At 35.9% G+C, this 19,680-nt stretch overlaps 2 protein-coding genes across 5 annotated transcripts; both read right to left on the reverse strand.

The window, feature by feature from the left end:
* Positions 1 to 256: 256 nt before the first annotated feature.
* NCRK (Protein kinase superfamily protein) lies at positions 257 to 6,854 on the reverse strand. 3 transcript variants are annotated; one of them, XM_088810236.1, is made up of 12 exons: positions 6,423 to 6,854; positions 5,530 to 5,586; positions 4,977 to 5,063; positions 4,582 to 4,701; positions 4,292 to 4,402; positions 3,718 to 3,891; positions 3,288 to 3,529; positions 2,904 to 3,200; positions 2,439 to 2,672; positions 2,081 to 2,308; positions 723 to 1,879; positions 257 to 630 (listed from the first exon to the last, which is right to left on the reverse strand). In XM_088810236.1, exons 3-11 carry the CDS (start codon positions 5,044 to 5,046, stop codon positions 1,568 to 1,570), a joined length of 1,788 nt encoding a protein of 595 aa, XP_088666362.1. In that variant the 5' UTR covers positions 5,047 to 5,063; positions 5,530 to 5,586; positions 6,423 to 6,854; the 3' UTR covers positions 257 to 630; positions 723 to 1,567. The 3 variants fall into 3 exon arrangements, with proteins under 3 accessions (XP_088666362.1, XP_007016784.3, XP_017983160.2); XM_007016722.3 differs by having other exon boundaries at positions 3,718 to 3,999; XM_018127671.2 differs by lacking the exon at positions 3,718 to 3,891 and having other exon boundaries at positions 6,423 to 6,853.
* A 1,870-nt stretch (positions 6,855 to 8,724) lies between these two features.
* Positions 8,725 to 13,614, reverse strand: LOC18590900 (E3 ubiquitin-protein ligase WAV3-like). Of its 2 annotated transcripts, none has more exons than XM_018127764.2 (2): positions 12,965 to 13,614; positions 8,725 to 11,094 (listed from the first exon to the last, which is right to left on the reverse strand). In XM_018127764.2, exons 1-2 carry the CDS (start codon positions 13,235 to 13,237, stop codon positions 9,160 to 9,162), a joined length of 2,208 nt encoding a protein of 735 aa, XP_017983253.2. In that variant the 5' UTR covers positions 13,238 to 13,614; the 3' UTR covers positions 8,725 to 9,159. The 2 variants fall into 2 exon arrangements, with proteins under 2 accessions (XP_017983253.2, XP_017983255.2); XM_018127766.2 differs by lacking the exon at positions 12,965 to 13,614 and adding an exon at positions 11,558 to 12,435.
* Between the last annotated feature and the right edge of the window lie 6,066 nt (positions 13,615 to 19,680).

Below are 19,680 nucleotides of genomic sequence, written 5' to 3' on the forward strand. Positions count from 1 at the left end.
TTTTAATGGATTATGCATTATAGAATTACTACTATTAATCTCAGAGTGAAAGTTAAGAGTCCTCACTTATACCTCATTTGATAGAAGTTATGTTTTTACCTTATCAATTAAAATTTATTTAAAAGTTTAAATTAATTTATTTTTTTAAAATTACGTAATTTAAATCTAAAAAATTATTGAATCAAAAATATTTGGATACCATCAAATCGATATATCAAGAACAATTAAGATAAGGAGATCCAATAAGAAGAGATACTTTAACCAAGTCAAAGGGTTATTTCCTTTGAATATTTATATATCATGGATGAACATAAAGTGGGAATTGATTTACAGGATTTGGCAAACTGTAATCTCAGCAGATACATGAGAATGAGAACAAAAGACAACAAGAAGAATCAGTTCCAATAAGTTTCAATCCTGATCAATACACAATTAGAAGAAGACAAAAGGAAACCAAGGGTGCTTCCAAGTCATGTAAACTTGCTTAAAAATAGGCAAACAGAAGGGAAAAATCAATCAACTCTTCTACAATTCCTTAAAGCAATGCAGCTCTAGGGAGGAGGAGGCCCGGGCTCGAAGAGTGGAGGGCAGCAGCTTCTAAATACACCACAGCAGCACAGCAACCACAAGCTGCAAACAGTAGGGAAGCCAAGAAAATGAGAAAGGCTGTTTTGTTTCTTCCTGCAGAAGTAAAATGCAGTACTGGGGAGAGAACAGCTTACCAAGATTCCCAAAACCCTCCATCCTGAGGAGGAGCCGAAGCTAGCAGCGGTGTACTTGGAGGCGGAGGTGGATCCATTGCTGACCCTGGAATGTTGAGAATGGTGATAAGACCTTGGGAAGAAGGCTTAAATGGTGAGTTTATTATATATGTTGATGGAATTCTACCATCCTTTCTCAAAGTCATATACCAACTACCGTTCAAAGGGAGACTCCAAGTCTGCAAAAACGAGACACCCAACTAACACATGAACAAAGTTACTCTAACTGCTCTGAGACTTGCCAGACATCCGAAATCTAAGGCAGTTAACAAGGAAGAGCATTGCTGTATAAAGCTGCTGCACTGGACCTTCTAGATGAGAAAATGATTGAAAAATGAACCCAAACATGATGGCATTCATGATTGTTCTGTCGACTTGTATTTGGTTCAAGGATTTTTTGGGTGCAATGGATCGTGTGAGACAAGTTAAAAATTCGATATTGAATGTTTGATGACGGCAACTTAAAAGTAGAACTGATTCTCCTGCAATGGCCATTACATCCATACTGAAAAAGATTGCCTATCATCTACAGACTTCAGTTGATTTGATTTTTTTTATTAATTTTGTATAAATTTTCTGTACAAATGCATGAAACGCGATAAAGGAAAAACTATGACCTAGTACTAACACAACCTGTGTGTGGCCTATTCTTCAAGACAACCCCCCCCAACAAACAAAAAATCAAATGGATATTTTCTCAAAAACCTACTCCCTATATGAAGTTCCTTTCTTAGAGTACACAGCAGAAAGAAACCAAAGCAAACTTGTGCAAAATGTGTTAATCCTGTCAGTTGGATGGGTTCTTCTCAGGGGGACTTAACATTTGCCATGCGGAATGATTCAAACCGAGGCTCTGTTAAGTCTACTGCTTCATCATCATTGACACGCCAACTCCTAGCATTGGAACTCAAAAGGATCAGCCTCTCCATACACTCAGCAGGAAGGGGACCTATTTCTTTGCCGATAATTTCAATACCATCTGTACTTAATGGCGGTGAGCTCTCAGCTGAACTAATAGACGCAGCTGGCATATGCTCCTCTGTATCATATAAAGCCTCAATTACGCTTTGATGTCTCTCTACAAGAGCTTCATTCTTCACGTTATGGGCTGATGACATCTGCACAAGAAAACAGGCAAGATTATTGGGCTCATTAATAGGTTAGAAGACATGGCAACCCTCATATTATTAGATGTATTCATCTTGATTTTAATTAATGAGGCCAGTTGTTTCCATTAGGAGTATGGTACTATAAACCATGTAACTATCATAGAGCAAAGATGGACAAGCATCGACTTCTGAACAGGTTTAAAGCATTACCTGGAAAAAATTTACAGGGATATTCATTCTTTTAGATTTATCTGGTGCAATAGTTGAGAGGATTTGCACAACCTCACTCATTGTTGGTCGAGCGTCAGGGTCTAACAGCAAGCACTCCTTTGCTAGGTAAGCCATTATCTGCATCTCTTCTTCTGGAAAATTCCCTTTTAAACGTGGGTCAGGTAACTCTGAGGTCACTCGCTTACTATCCTGTAAACGAGGGGTAGCCTGAATGGGACAAAGTGCAGACAAATAGTTTAAGCATCACAACCAACATCCAGAAATTTAGCGTTGCATAAAAGAAGAAGAGGCAATGGAAGAGCTGCTTAAAAAACTACCATGAAAATATCTACTTTACCCATATAACAAGACTTTCTTCTTTATTGTTTGATTCCTGGATGGGTTGCCGACCAGTGATCAGTTCCAGAAGAACTACGCCGAAACTGAATACATCTGACATAAGTGAGGCTTTTCCAACAATTGCATATTCAGGGGCAAAATAGCCAAAAGTGCCTTGCATTCTTGCTGGAGAACTGGAACAGCTGGGAACTCCATCAGCTCTTACATGTTTGGCCAAACCAAGATCAGTTATCTGCACATGTTCACTATTTATGTTAGAAACCAATATGTACACAAATGTGTGCGAAATTAATGTATGTTAGCATCACATTTCAAGTTCAAACTCAATATATATTTATTTGTCATCTAATTTTCTCAAGACATTGTCTAAAATATATTTTTGTAAACATTATACTTGGTTCTTTTCCTCTTTCCATCTGGAGCTTAATATTTGTAATAGAAGTCTAATAGTAATCACTCTTACTTTAGCTCTCCAGTTGTTGTCCAGAAGAATATTTGTGGATTTTACATCTCTATGCAATATTCTAGGAGCAGCCGCTTCATGAAGATATTCCAAGCCCCTTGCAGCACCAATAGCAATACCAACACGAGTTTCCCAGGTCATGTTCTCCCCCAAATTCCCATCCAAACAATCCCTCAAATTACCATTAGGCATGTATTCAAATACCAGTAGCCTCTCAGCATGTTTCCCGCTGAATTCTGAACAGTAGCCAAGCAAGGGCACCACATGACAGTGATGTAGCCTTGACAACAGCTCGACCTAAGCAAAACAACACTGTAAAATACCTTATAGTGTTTTGGAGAACAACATAAAATCTCTTGTTTAAAAGCCAAGTTGAGATTGTACCTCTGTTGAAAAGATGGAATCTACATCAGGGCCTCCTTGAAGTTTAAGTCGCTTGACTGCAACAATTCTTCCATCCTTAAGCTGGCCCCGGTACACAAAGCTACTTCCTCCAAGTCCTATAAGGTTGGAATTGGAGAACTTATTGGTTGCATTTTCCAGTTCAGAGTAGGCGAACTGGCAAATTGTTCCAAGTATAGTCCCTTTTTTTCCCCGACAAAGGAATGAAGCCTTTTGAAAGCATCCTGAAAATAGAGAAGACGTCATGCTTTATATATCCCAAACCAAGTTCAGAACGAAGAATGCAGTATGCAAGGTTCAGAAACATAAAAAAACCCAGAGAGCTAGCAGGGCAAGAAATGGTTAAGAGTTTGTATTACAATTAAAAGCAAATCAAAGAAAGGGAAGTTATAACATGTTACAGCTTATATACCCGCAACAGGTTTAGTAGGGAAGCTGACGTTAACTATAGTTTCTGACACCAAAGAAGTCTTATGACTTATCAAGTTGGTAGCACTATTGCAACTTGTTTCTTTATCTGATGAGAATATTGGTGGTTGGATAGGGCACTTCGCGCACTTGTCCTTTCGACAGAAATAGCATGTTACTGAAGCAAGAAATGCCAGTGTTGTGAGAATGACAGAGAGTAATAGAATAATCACAACAACTCTGTTAGAGTAGTGATTTCTTGAAGCTGGTGCCTGAGGAAGAGATCCTGTCAATTCAATTAAGTGCCACTGAATAAGCTCCTAATCTTTATCTGAATACTGGCCAATTACTTTGAATAACAAACCATAGTATCAAAGATGAAAGATTAAATATATATTAATTACTTGATAAAATTAAAAAAGAAAATGGAAACATTCATGTTCACTGGTTATCTAGAATTTGTTTTAAAAGCTCCTTCCATCAAACCAGGCAATCTTCTGGTTCATGGTGCATACAGGCAGCTGAGCTATTGAATTCTTCAGAAATATGCATTTACATTGGGAGTTGGAAGAAAGTACCAGCAGTGCAGTTGCAGGCGGTAAAACACGTAGTATCATGATTGTTGACTGCTACTTTAGGCAATCCATCAGTAGCACATAAACATGTCCACCTATCTCCACTTGGTTCAACTGCCACATATGATGTCACAGAATTTGGTGTTTTAGATACAAAAAGTTGGTGATAGTTCCACAAAAATGCTAGATAATAGTAGTTAAATAATAGTAAGAGCGACTTCTGTCAATCACTGGCACCAGCAGAAAGAAGCTCGAAGATTCAAAATTATCATACCACAATAATATCAGCATACCTGGACTGCAATCACAGGATCTTGAACAGTTAGATTTAAGAACAGAGGTCTGGTTTCCCTGATTTAAGGAAGAGCATGTGCATGTCCAGTTGTTTACGCCTGATGTATTAGAAAGTTCATCTGCCATCAAATGATTACAAGGAAATTGAGATAAGTGGCAATTATGTAGGTAGCAAACAAACAATGAGAAGCATTTACAAGTCTTCATGCCTGAGAAAGCTTAAAAGACAGGTGAAGAAAGTAAACTTTTGGGGTTGCCAAAGCTAGACCTTAAGCTAGAGAAATATCAGGCAAATGTACACACAGAACCCAGGATTCCCAATGGTAATATGGGATGTATAAAGAAAAGACGAAGAAGAGACCAGATTTAAAGAGAGAAGTATATTCATACTAACCGCAAAGACCATGCTGAATCCAAATCAAGCTAATGACAAAAGCAAGAGAAACTTCCACCTCGAGCTTCATTTCTTCCAATTTGAGCACTGAAGTGGAAAAAAATCTTGTTATCTCTGTGTTATAATTCCAAAATGAATGCCTTGTACTGCTTCAACAAAGTATAAGATTGACAACAGAAGTGAAAGCAATCTAATTGAAAACAGAGGATGGGTGGGTAAGTACATCCGGATTTGAATTCTTAGTACAAAAGCTAAAACAAGCAAAATTGCTTTGCAGCAAAGACATGGGCAGATTTTCCAGAAATCTTGAATTCACAAAACCATGGTAAAAGGAAAAAATTGCTCTAGTTATTCGAGTCTGAGGTGAACCAAATGCTAGACTCCAGCTTCATTCATTTTGATTATGTAGTTCTACCTATATATCAAGTCATCAAAATGGATATGCCTGAAACATCTCAGAAGCATAATAACATGAAATAATAAAATCAATAACCGGATAAAACAACTATAATATTCAATTTGAAAAGAAACAACCTCTAAATCATATACAAACCTTCATTAGTGGCCACGCACAACTGTTCAAATTTCCCTGATCTTAAATGCCTCGACTCTGCAGAAAACAAATGACAACCCAAAGTTTGAAAATTGATGTGACAAAGAAAAAGGGGTAAGAATTTAATCAAATGACTCTGCAACTATGGATATGGCAAGATTGGTTCAGAGATTGAAAGATCATGTGTGATATAGCATTTGGAATCTCAGACTAAGCAAAACTGAGGATGCCTCTAAATTCATGCCCAGACTCTAGATGAGATGGCCAGACCATCAAAAAATGGAAAGTTAATATAGCATGATAGGTATTGCCCAATTCTGGTTGGCCAACAAACATCTTAGGCTGCCAATTCTAATTCTTTCAACCCTTTCCCAAGGTAGTCAAGCAAGCAAGCAAGGAACAAGTAATACCATGTTACACACTCAATGCCAATATTCTATACCAAAATTTCTATAACAAACTTCACAAAATATTAATTACTAGTATCTGTCTACAGTCCCCAGAGACAGCCTCCAATCATAAGTGTCCAAAAAGCAAAAAACATATAAGGTCTAGCTAAATTGAAACAGTTATTAGAGTATAGTTACTTCAAATATTAAATATATACACATGGTCTACAGGGCACAAATTGGTTTTCAAAATAATGGCACCGGAGGCCTTGCTCCCCAACTCCAGCTGCAACTGCATTTAATGGTGTAGAATGGACACCTACCTAGCTAGCAAAACCTACTTATGAATCTTGTTCCCAGAACTTACAAGATGAAACCAACATGCTAATTCATCAACATTGTTAGAAGTAAACTTGCTTTTAGACAGAGAGGATACCACCATACGTAAGAGAAAGAAAAAAAAACACAGAATAAATAAGCTGGATATATTGTTTAAGTTCAAACCTGAGTGTTAAACTGGACAGCATAACCTCCTGAGGAAGCTCAGAAGAATGGATAATTCATTGCTCTTAAATGCTTGAATACCAACCACATTTCAGCAGTTATTAAGTTGAAAAAAGAAAAAGGAGTTTGCAATGAAGAAGAAACATGTAACAGCACATTTAAAAAGAAATAGACAGAGACTGATAAGGTTTTGAATATGCAGAAGCATTCAGAAACTGGAATAGAAACAGAAAAACAAACCCATCAACCACCTCTCTGAAAGCTACCCATTTGCCAACACGAAAATGACTTCTCAACCATTTTCCTTCAGGATTAATGGGTTCTTTGTAAAAATTGATAAAGTTAGACAAAGTTCAGAGCTTTTGCCAATTTGGCAACGGTTAAAAAAAGATAAGAACGAGAACGAACATGGCTTAGCTTCAAAGACATATACTGCTACTGTCTGCTACTGCATACGTTGGGGACTGTTCAAAGCCAGATATAAAGTTGTTGTTTCTACGTGGAGGTCCCATTTCTTGTCTTGTGTCGTTGTCCGGATTTTGGGGGGGATGAAGGGGCCTAAGTTGATATGGACCGTTTGATCAAAGGATGCCAATCATTCTGATCACGTGGTTGGATTTATAGGCAATCTAAACATCATTAAACTAATAATACCAATTGATTAGAATTACTAAAAAGAAGCAAAAGCTATATAAAAAGAGAAGTCAGAACAAATCACGAAAATTTGGCTCACCTAAACCAATCTTCTTTGGGAATAAACAATTGCTTTATGTCACTCTTTGTTTCCTTTTCCTTTCGCAGTCTTCATTCATGATTTCAATGGTCTACATACATATACATTATTATTTAATCACAAAATATTATTTTACAAATATATAAAGATAAATATCTAATGATTCTCACATGAGAATTCTTGATGTATAAATTTATTTATTAATGAGATTATAGGTATGATTCGTCCATAATTACAAAATTTATATGGACGGTGAATTAAATATAAATTCGTAATTTTTAATTAAGATTTCAATTAAACTAATTTGGTTGGAATTTCGTGTTTTATGTAGGTAAAGACAAATGGAAGGTGAAATTAATTGGAGCTAATATCTTTGCACTGAACACGAGGTGGCGCCTTTTTTTGTAGTAATATTATAGTTTTTCACGTGGTAATCACATGCAAAGGTGGGGCCATGTGATTACATTTTTCCCAGTCTGATTGACTCCTGACCGTAGGCTGTGGATCTGAGGGCTGGTGATAGATTGGTCAATTAATCAAAAGGGGTATGATGTTGATGATTTTCATGATTGGAATTAGATATGGTGGGTGATCAACTTACATCATCCCAAAATAATTGTTTAAACTTCCATTTTATTGGCTTTGTTTCTTTCAAATGTTCTTATTTTGTAATGAATATTTCTTTATTTCTCGTACGAGTGTACGTATGCATATATATATATATATATAAAATACAATTATTTCGATCTCTAAATATTTGTCTGTCTTCAATTTTTACGAAAATTTAAAATAAAAGTAAAATTACCTCAAAACTAGATGAAACTCATCTCAATGGGCAACTTGGCATCAATTCTCTTGTTAATTTATTGCAATCTTGGTTATCCATGTGGATATTGCTGATTTTCTTCTTAAACCAGTCTGGAATTTGGCTGTGCTAACATGGTAGGAAGTCACTTGACAGAGGCCATCATTAACTCTTGTGGGGTATTCCATGGCAGCTCCAATTAAAGGAGGAAAAAGCAACACGAGAACACGTTGTCACACTTTTCTTGGTTTGAAGATATTTTATGGGGAATTTTTTATTCCTTGAGACCAATCACGTAAATTTGATGATATTTTCTTCCTCAACAAAGTCCACCATGGATTTGTTCGGCTTTAAGAATCTGGGTGCAAATCATGCAACCTGAGAGTACTAACCATGCATCTTGATGATATTTCCATCCTTACCAGAAAGATTTCCGATACAGGCTGAAAGTGACCAAGAACCAGGGAGAAAGGTGGGATCCTTCTCCTACATTGATGTGAAGTCATAAAAGACTCAAAATGGTACAACCTTGTAGGAATTATGGGGAACACCCACACATTCAACCATTATGATTCAAACATTCAGAGGGATTATGGGGAAAACCCAATCTGATGGTATGTCGTTTACTGGATTTTTAAGGTTGGGACCAGAATTTGGAATCAGACAGAACAACATCAATGCCAAGTTCATGTAAGAATGAAGCATATGCTTACTCTTGTTTACCATGCTACTCAGCAAATTCTCAAGAGTAGTAGACGAAAAACTTGTGGAAAAGAATCAAAAGCAGATATACCATATCATATATTTAAGTGAAGAATTCACCCCAAGTATCCCACAATTACATGGCTATACCGTTTTTGAAGGAAAGAGGAAAAAAAAAACCATTGCTGCCTATGTACAATGCTCCATTATCAAAATATGTAAAGCACCTAATTCCCAGATTCTCCCTATTCTCACCTCCATTTATCTCCACTCAAACCGTTCATTTCAATTGTCTCCAATTTTTATTAATTTACATATTAGAACAAGAAAATATACCCACCACGTAAAAAACACCGAACCCCATTTCTATTTCGCCAATTTACCCCCGCTTTCCCAAGCAACAAAAATGAAAGACAAAAATTTCACAAAACAAAAGGTTTGTGGATATAGAAAATGAATGTAGGGTGAGGAGAATTTTTTGAGGATTTCGCCACTGATTACCTTGGCTGTGGACGTGCTGGAAATGACTGAGCTTGTCGAAGCTTTCGTTGTGGAGGGTTCCCAAAAAACATGGTCTGAGAACGAGTCACCATGTCTGTCATGGAAGGGGTCTGGTAAGCTTGAACAAGGCTTGTACTGTCGGTGGAATCACCTCGTGCAGTTGCTCTCTGCCAGGAATGTGAGCTCAAACCCGACAACACATAAGCCCTTCCAGATGACTCATACACATGACGGTTTGCCATTCTTTCTTGCATCTCCTTCAGCTCAGCACATAGTGCAACACATAACCTGTCACCAGCCTGTGCACAAATGGTTTCTGATAAAGCCCTGCGACAGCTCTCAAGGAGAGAGACTGCACCAGTTAGATCACCATGTTCAGCAGCAGCTCTAGCCTCAGCCATAGCCTCCGCAGCACGGAGCCTATTTCGCTGCCTGTCTACTTCCATTGACACTACTGGTTGTCCAATTATTGTGGCCCTCTGGATCTTTACTTCATTGGCTTCTTCCAAGGATACCATTTCTTTTGAAATGGGGTCTCTGTAAATACATCTAACTTTCAGCAATGACATCTCATCACTGGATTCATCAACTGGAACACTGACTGTCACCAAAAAATCCCTTTCTTCTTCAGCATACAAGTCTCCTACATCAATAGAACCTGTTCTTGCATCAGCCGTCATGCTGGTTCGATAACTCCCTGCCTTTATTGAATTAATTCGCAAATTTGGGTGTGAACACTCAACTTTAACACATGCCTCCTGCACTACCACACTTAAAAGCCCTCCAATGCATTGGGCAAATGCATCCTGGATCACAGCCTCAGCTTCTATGAAAGAAAATGTACCCCCAGATATCTCAGAAATTGAATGCATTGAAGCAGCATCATGATCTGCACCAAACCCAAAGGCATGCACAGGGATACGGAGACCTGCCCCACCATCCCGATGAATTGAGATAGGAAGAAGTGATTTGTAATCTGCCCTGGAATGGGCTCCACTAGGACTTGTCACAGTATAAGTATCCTGCCCATCGGATAACAGTATGATGCTTCCAACAGGGTTCTTCGACTTGCGATCTAGAATCACCTTGGCACCTTTCCTAAGCCCTTCAGCAATATTTGTCCCACCATTTGACGTAAGAGAGTTAACAGCCTGCAGTGCTTCCTGCCGTCCAGTCTCAGTCATCCGGCGAAGAGGAAAGAGGCGACGGGCTGTTGAGGAGAATGCTATAACAGAAAGCCGGTCAGAGGGCCCAAGATGCTGTATCACAAACCCCATAGCTCGTTTTAGCAATGCAAGCTTGGTACCTGCCATGCTGCCACTAACATCAAGAACAGTGACAAGGTCAACTGGGGCACGAGAATTTTGATTCGTTGGGGGAATTACAGTTTGATTTCTGCTATTTTGCCCTCCACTTGCATGGGGAGCTTTGAGATGGATTAATATAGCAAAATTATTATGACAGGTTGCTCTCGGAACAGCTGAAACTTCAGGATATGTTTTAACTTCTATTGCCCCAATAGAATTAATTTTAGTAATATCCTTGGCAAAGACATTTTCTTCAGTAGTCTCAACCTGCTGATCTAGGACTTCATCATCATCAAAGGTTCCTGGCTCAGAGGCATGAAAAAGTGAAGAAATCTGCCTAGTTGAATCTAACCGAGGGGAAGGTAGCCGTCGTACAACAGTCAACCAGGCATCATCCCGGGGCCAATCCACTGGGCTAATCCTAGACCTTCCATTGGGAAGATCAGAAGCAGGACTTTGAAAGGGGATCTCCTTCCATTTTGCTCTGCAAACTGGACAAATCTGATTTCCATGTTTTACATTAGAAGTTATACAGTGGAAGTGGAAAGAATGGGAGCATTCTGCCGTGAAAATAGCATGGCCTTGACCCGGTTTCATTGCTGTCAGGCATATTGCACAGGTTTTCTGCAGTTTGGAGGGACAGGCATGTGAGAAAATAATACTGACATGTCTGAAGTACAATATGCGTAGCTAAAGCAAAGCTTTAAAGCAATTACTACACTAAAATGTAAGAGTTACTTTAACACCTCCCCCTCCCCAAAACAAAAACTGATCCTAGAGGAGACAATCGGCAGTATCCCAAAACTCCAGCAGCTTGAGGAAGCTGGAACTAGTACAAACAGCGCATTAAATTACAAAAACTTTTTCATAAGCACTCATTAACAAAATTCATATCGCCCCAAGTGCCATGGAATTTTACAAAAAAAAAAAAAAAAAAGCAGCAAGTTCCAATTCAAGAGGATCAAAGTTGGCAGATATCTTTAAGAAGGATTCGGATTCATATGTTTCTGAAGTATTAACAGAAATTTAATTTCTCCATTGTGATCCAAATCCATATCTTACTCGAAACCATCCATCTGACAATTACCTTTATGTCGAAACCATCCATCTGACAATTACCTTTATATAAAATATCTAGTGTTTCTGGAAAAATGTGAAATTTTCAAAGGTCAAGTGTAGTAGTGCCCATCACTGACCCTTTCTGTCACCACACAGCTCTATTATTGAGACTGGCGCATGAAAAGAAGAAACAAAATGCAACCTACCTACATTATAAAGCCCTACTTGGTTTGAGACCAGGGTTAACTACACTGAAATGGCTAGGAAACTAAAGCTAACAAACCATAAGAGGTCAATGGTAAGTAGTCAAAGCATTGTAAAAGGACATATAAGGAATTCAACAAAAACAAAAGGGGTGACCTTTAAAAAAGTAAGAATAATCAAACAAACCCTCTCAAACTAATGATGAACCTTTCAACAAAATAACCCAAAAAAGAAATAAAAAGAAAATAATGCAAAGTTCATCAAAAGAAGTGGAAATGATGGGGTTTGCCCCCAAAATTTTATATTTTTTCTTTATTTTCCATTTCCCATTACTCCTTTTTTCTCTCTGAAGCTTACTACAGCAAATGCTCACAACCAACGGTCCACAGCCTTTTACAAAATTATCATCAAAAGGAGAGAGAGAGAGTTAGAAATATGTGTCTGTGGTATAGTGCAGCTATGCTGACCAGACAAAGCACTTTTCCATCAAGTGAGAGAGAGAGAGAGTACAGCGGACAGTAGGGTGTTGTTTTCCTTTTCTAATAAGCCAAAGGACAATGGTCCTTAAAGAGACTAGTCCACTTTATCCCCACATTGGCTCCATATGGCCTTATAGGAGAGTTGAAAACAACACAACAACAAATATCCATCCTCAGAAATTTCAGAATCAGCACACTATCACACATCCCCACCACCCCTCCTACCCCACATGATAAGTAGCATTGAAAGTTGAAACCAAGGTAGATGTATAGGGTAAAACAAATCAAATTTCTACAGCCAACAAAATAAATTGAAACCTGACAAGATTAAACAGTGCCTGACACGTACAAAATCTTATCCCCACACAAACCCTTCCTCGTTCATACATTGAATCCCATTATTCAAGATCAAGATTATCTCAAAAAGCAGAAGTTAGGCAGGGTACAACTGACGCTAGCGGTAGTTTGTATTAAAATAGTGTAAAAAATTACCCTTTCACATAAATCCCACCATTTCTGAAGATCAAAAATAAAGTGTTGGATTAAGTTAATTAAAAAAATTAACCAAATACGCTAATCACTGAGAACCAGAATTTCCTCTAAGATCCAGCAAGGGGGAAAAAAACCAAAATTAGCAACATAAGCAAAAATCTGAAAGAAAAAAAAGAAGTCCCAACTTTATTCTCATTCACGAGTAAAAAAAAAAAAACAAGAAGTGATTTTGGTAACAAAATGGGAAAAAAAATGCAGACCTTGGAAGATTTTGAGCTGGATTTGGACAACCGGAGCCCCGAAGAAGAAGGGGTCGGAGTTGTGGGGCGGCACTCGTTGCCTGAAGGAGAAACTGGTGACAGAGGAATAGCATCTGAAGAAAACCTTGAAGGAACATTAGCAGCATCATGAGAATGCTTAATGGATGATGTTGATGATGATGATGGTGATGAATCATCAAGCTTCTGATGAGGCACATACAAACACATGTTCAACCCCAGAGCCAACTTTGCTTTCCTCCATTTACTTTCCATGATAACAAAAAAAAAATCGGTTTTTGTTTTCTTTTCAGTTTTCAAGGTCCCTCCTTTGCACTAAAAGCCAGGTTTTTAAGCTTTGGGTTTTGTTCTTCAGGATGTTGAACAACCAGAGATGATGAAGTTAGGCAAAGGCAGCATTTTGGTTGAAAACAAATATGGGGATTGTTGTTGTAGTAAGAAGGAAAAGGAAGGAAACATTTCTTTGGGGCTGTGAGGAGTAAATAAATAAGGTGAAGGAGTGAATTACAAGTGAGATTTAATAGAGAGAGAGAGAGAGAGAGAAGTGAATGGAAAGGGTTGGCAAGGGAAGCTTTTGACCTTTCGTTTTGTGGAGATTGAGTCAGAGATTTAGCAGCCTTTTTTTTGGCTTCTTAATCTCGTTTGGAAATTAGATGTGGAGCTGCTGATTCTAAGGGGCGAAGTATTAAGAAATATTACTAAGAATTTTTTTTTTCCTTAGAACCATTTTCTGAAGTTCTGCTTTTAGAGAATTGCCCCTTAACTTTTACTTTGTTTTCATCATTGCCACTGATTTGTGCCAGCCATTTAATGCAATATTTTTATCTTTTTCTTTTTCAATATTTATTTTTCATAAAAACCAAAACCGTATTTAATTCGTCCTTAAACATTCGTCTCTCTTTAATTTTCACAATATTTAAGATAAAAATTTTAATTAAATATATTCAATATGATAATTAAGAGCAAATGTTACATTTTGCATGACATATATATATGAATTAGTTATTGAATACAAATAAAAGTTTCGAACGAAATTTGATATTTTAAATAAAAATATATATACACTTATTATTAAATCAAATATTTATATAAAATGGTTCTAAAATTCCAACTACCAGTCATTTTCTGAATTTTATGAACCCAAGCATTACCTGGAATTGCTGTTCTCAGTTTACTCACCCTAGTGAATGCTGCTTTGTCTTTGGGTTACTTTCAACAGAGGTGATTCGTCAAAATCAAAGCCACATGTTCAACAATTAAAAGCTCTTCTCAATTAATTATTTTGACCAAATTTTCATTCCCTTCTGGAAAGCCAAATCCAACACTTCTCTTCCATGTCCAGTGGATTTCTTTTGTTGGTACAATAGCACCCCAAGATACCCAAAAATCAAGGCTTGCAAATTGACTTTCAAAATCAATTAAAATCATTGAATACTCTTTGATTTCAAATTTATGGGATTTTCTTATAATTCCATGATAATAAATTTAATTGACCGATTACATGTTTTAAGTAAATTTTTTGATCGAAATAGGTGTTTTAATGTGTAATTAATCGTGAGAGTACGAATCATTACGCAATCCTAACTATTTATTGTAGGTTAGGTAAAACTTAGATTGAATAATTGTAAAATGGTAATAAAAAGAATCGTGATCTGATACGAACTTTTTTAAAAAATAATAATAATTTAAATATGTCACCAAAGCAAGTCCTTTTTCTTTAATGATAAAGAGTAAAAGGTAGATGAAAACAAAGGGTCTTACCTAATAATTTTTGCTCTTAACACACAACATGCAACTTGTTGGAAATATAAAGAAGGTGGATGTGCTCATCCAACTTGGGTCTTGGGGGTTGGCTAAACATTAAGACAAAGAGAAAAATGTTGGGTTTTGGCTAAAGTTTTGAGGGGAAAAGGGGAGAAAATCCCAAAACTTGTAGCTGCAAAGCATATAGAGACTGACTACTCTCTTTTGGTTTTACCCAAAACAAAAGGTTCTTCTTGTGATTCCTAATTGAATCAATTCAACAATTCTTTTCAATAATCTATTCTTTGGTTTTGTCTTTGTGGATTATGTTGAAGTCACTTTCAGGATAATTAGATTACCAGTCAGCAACAATCTATGAGGGGGAAGCACTTTTTTGACTTAGGCAGGAAATAAATTTTTGCTTGGCCCCATTATGATGGATAGATCCAATGGTGGGGATTGCCTCATCATGTTTACTATGTGTGAGATCATAATTTCGAAGAAGTTTTTGTTATAATTAATTATTCTAAAATGTCAAAAAAGATCAAAATATATTCGAAATCTATGTCCATGAAACCCTAAATTCGAGATCAATATATTTTAAATTAAGAAGGTTTTAATCTTTACTTTTAAATTAGATTTTAACTTTAAATTTCATAATAATTGAAAATCTCAAACTCAAGAAATGCTCAACTATCCTTTGGGAAAAAGAAGACTTTAATTTGCATACCCATTTTGAAGAGGCAATTGAATATGATTTATCACAACTTTAGGTGGCAAGTCATTATGTCATGCACTAAAACTGCTGAATGCATAGTGAAGTTGTTCACTGTTTTTTGTCCTTCATGTAAACTCATTTTTCAACTTTTTTAAAGCTTTTAGGTTGGGGATCAATCACCATTATTACTTTCCCATTTATTTATATTAATAAATATCCTAGATATTTCAAAATTATGTATATTATTATATAAACAATGAAATATATATATATACACACAAACACATAAGATTATCTTTGATGAAATTACGTAATCTCAAGAAAAATCCTATTTGGGTTAAGGAAAAAGAAATGTTAACAAAGGTTGCAATATGTAGTTGACTTAGGTTTCTCCTTTTCTTTTAAGACAAAGCCATTTTAATATCGGGTAACCTACTGCTACCTAATTGAACAGATTAATTAGGAAAATTGGGCGCATGTATTTTGATTATGGTACTAATCCTTTTAGCAGTAATAACTTGAAACTTTGAGTCTAAAGCAATTTACAACTACCAGGTTTTCTTAATTTAGACTTAAACCCCAAAAAATATTAATATATATATTTATTTTACTAATTTTTTAATTTTATTATATTTAAATGAATTTTTAAAATTTTTATTTTGAGTTAAATAAATTCTTAAATTTAATGAAAAATTGATTTCTATTAGACTCACTATCAAGTCATGTTTTCTGTCAATCTCTTTTCATATGATCAAATAATAGCTTTAGTTTAATTTATATTTGAGGGATTCAAATAATAAGAGATTTAAGATTGAATTAGGTTAGCATTACCTTGAAATATAATTAATTAAAAACCCAACCCTAATAGCTTGATTTTACTATTCTTTGAATTGGGACAAAAAAAGAGGCTAGGGTCACTATCATGATTGAGGACAGAGATGGGTGGTTTCCAAATAATGGCCACTCATGGCATTTGGACCATGGATTCACTCATTACTCACAATTGCAAAATCAAAGGTCATGCAATTGCACTAGGTTAGAGACATCAAGTGGGGTTTTGATGGACCCAAAAGCCAACAATATTTTTGGGAGATACCCATGGTCTTTGCCAAGGAAATTTTTGGTATTATGAAGGCAGTTTTACAATACTAGTACATGCCAACAATTATACAAAAAAATCCAAGGTGAATTCAAAAGTCTGCAGAGCCCTCTTGTTCATGTCAAATCCTTGTCACATGCACTGAAAAAATCCAAGTGGTGAGAGTCCCCACCGACACCTCACAGGCTTAGCCATGGAGATATGCTGACCTTTAATGCAACCAGATAAAATCAAAAGGGTTTTTGATCAATCATTGAGTCAGTCATTTCACTGGGGTAAATTTGTTCCATCCAATTTCTTATTAAATTATTTTTATAACACATACGGACTTACATACATACATATTACGTATAATTTTTTTATGCAAAATAATGAGTTTTAATAGATTTGTCTCCCGATCCCGGGTGCTGTCTTGAAAATAAGCAATTTAAGAAAAAGAAATGGAAATAAACTTGCTAAGTTATTATAAATACAAGTTAAGCTTATGTTATGATGTACTTTTAATTAATCCATAGCCCCTAATCAGAGATTTAGGGACACAATTAGGAGGGGGGATGTTCCCTTGGAAAAGCCTGCTTTATACTTTTGTGTTGACTTGCCCCAGAAAGTGTGGCAAATTTAGGGTTACAAAAGAGAGTCCAAAACCCCACAAAAGGAGCCGTAGGGGATTCTTTACTTAATGATTCTCCCACTTACTGTAATTAAAACCCCTCTCTCCCTCTTTCTCTTTCTACATGGGAAACAAGCTGGAAACATAAATGTGGTCTCAAAAGGAGCTAAATTATAAAAGGATCCACTGTCTTGGGTCCCTTGAGCATGTTCTCTTGTAGTGAAGGAATATGACTTTTGCATCTAAAAGATAGAGCCCTCTTCCCTTTGTGAAGGGTCCCTCCTTCTAAGTGGAAACAATTACATAAACCAACTGAGAATTAAGATCATTTTTGTATCAATCTATCCCATTTCTTGCTTGTTTTCTGATGTGATCTGTTGCATTATAGAGGTTATTAGGCAATCACAGTACAATTGAATTTTTTTTTCTAAATTATTCCTATCATTTTCTTGTCTCATTTGTAATAATAATTTCGATCTCTACTTTATATTTTAAGAGAGTTTTCGGTTTGAAAATTTGACTTCGATGACTTCGAAATTTAAATATATTGATTTGAGGCCAAATAAATACTATAATGTCAACTATCAATATTGGTTATATATTGTCACAAGCTAATAAGAAAATACTTAAGTATTTAATTAATAGGAAATGAATATAGATGTCTAGGGACACCAGTTAAAGTGATATTTACAAAAAAAAAAGTAAAAACATTTTTTTAATAATATTTTGATTATTTTTAATCAATGTTTATATATAGACACCCGTTAATTGAACCCTAATTAATTGATTAAGTGTCATAATCAAAATATAGGATGATAGTTAGTTAAGGTCTTAGGCAGGTTTCTTGAATTATAAGAGGCAAGCATCTGACTGGATGTGGATGGAACCTGCGAAGAGGCTCTTTCAATGCTCCAAGACCTAACAAAGTGAGTGAGTGAATGAATGAATGAATGGAAGAGAGGCAAAAGAAAAAGGTTGCAAACTTGAATGCTCAACTAATGCTAAGAAGAAGGGGTGGTGAGCAGAGAGAGAGAGATAGAGATGACAGGTTGTCATGCATGTAACAAAGGTGACAAAAATGAATAGCCTTCTGAGGTCCTTATAAACTTAGTGGGTTTTTGCTAGTTGTCAAAATTGATTGCTTCCCCCAAAAAAAATTTAAAAATAATTAAAAAAAACCCTAAAAAGGTTGAGAAGTCAATGGTATGACATTAAAGCCACCACTGAGATCATGTCATCTTTGAACATGGAAAACAAAAGAGCTACTTTAATTCAGAATAGGGTTTTGAGGGATACCTACCCATTGAGGAATCACATTCCCAAAATTCATTGTCTGATGCTGAAACTGATGGGTTTCATTTGTAGTACAAGTTCATTACAAGCATGATGAAATAACCATGGGATATAAGTTAGCCAAAGAATCAACTAATCTTCTTCATAAATCTTATTTGTTTGAGCTTGTTGAAGAAAGGAAACCGAACTGATCCAACCACATGTGCTTCCCTTCAACTCATCATTTACATCTTTGTCATTCCAAGTCAGACATAAACAGGTCTAAAGACCAAACCCAAAGAAAGAGAAACTTCTTGATTTAGGCTGCAAGCAACAAAATTTGACATTGTTATTATTCTTTACATCTTTTCAGATCTTTGACTCCGTATCACAACAATCAACATGCAAAGGTGAAGGCAATAATACCCACAGTGAAAGACATAAAGAGGATAATAATAATGGATTAATGGCCTGTTAATCCCTTAAATTTAGGAACAATGACGGTGATGAATTTATTTTTAATGATTTTTCTTACTTTTTTATATTAAAAAGCATCCAATATCTGTATTATTAAAAAAATTTCAAATTAAATATAAAATATATTAAAATTAAAATTTTTATCGAAATAGTCGACGAAAACCAATGCCGCATCGGAATATGTATGTAATATATATCTCCTAAGTATTAGAAAAATTCCAATAATAGTAAACTATATTGAGGATAACAGTTGGAGTTATATTAAAAAAGAGAAAGTTTGGTCAAAGACACAAATTAAGCTTAGATCATTAGCAGATGGGTTTGGTTTCAACTTCCTTAAACAACCAGCTAGGCAGCCTTTCTGATCTCTAGATGGGTTTTATTTTTTTATTTAAATGAGGATGACAAATCAATACTCTTACATGTTACAAAAATGAAGCACATGAAGGGGACGGCTGGAACCAAAAGACTTAGACTTGTCCTTGTGTTAGCATGTGATGATGTAGAATCATATGGGGAAAATATATTTTCTTTTGGGGTTGCTTGTCAAACCTTCCTTGTTTAATGGTAATTAGAAATGGATAAGTCAGAAGCCGGCATTTACCCAAAATTGGAATCCCCAAGTGGATTTATTCTAATAATGGTACAATTCTATTGTTTAATTTTCTTCATTTTTTCTATTTCTTTCAATGCTTGGGTTTGGACACATTTAAATGACTAAAAACAACCTACTGAATATGAGTATAGTTTCTATTACGGACTCTTTTGCTCAATTTGAT

The sequence above is a fragment of the Theobroma cacao genome, chromosome 9 (assembly GCF_053813885.1).
Source record: "Theobroma cacao isolate CCN51 chromosome 9, ASM5381388v1, whole genome shotgun sequence".
NCBI lineage: Eukaryota > Viridiplantae > Streptophyta > Magnoliopsida > Malvales > Malvaceae > Theobroma > Theobroma cacao.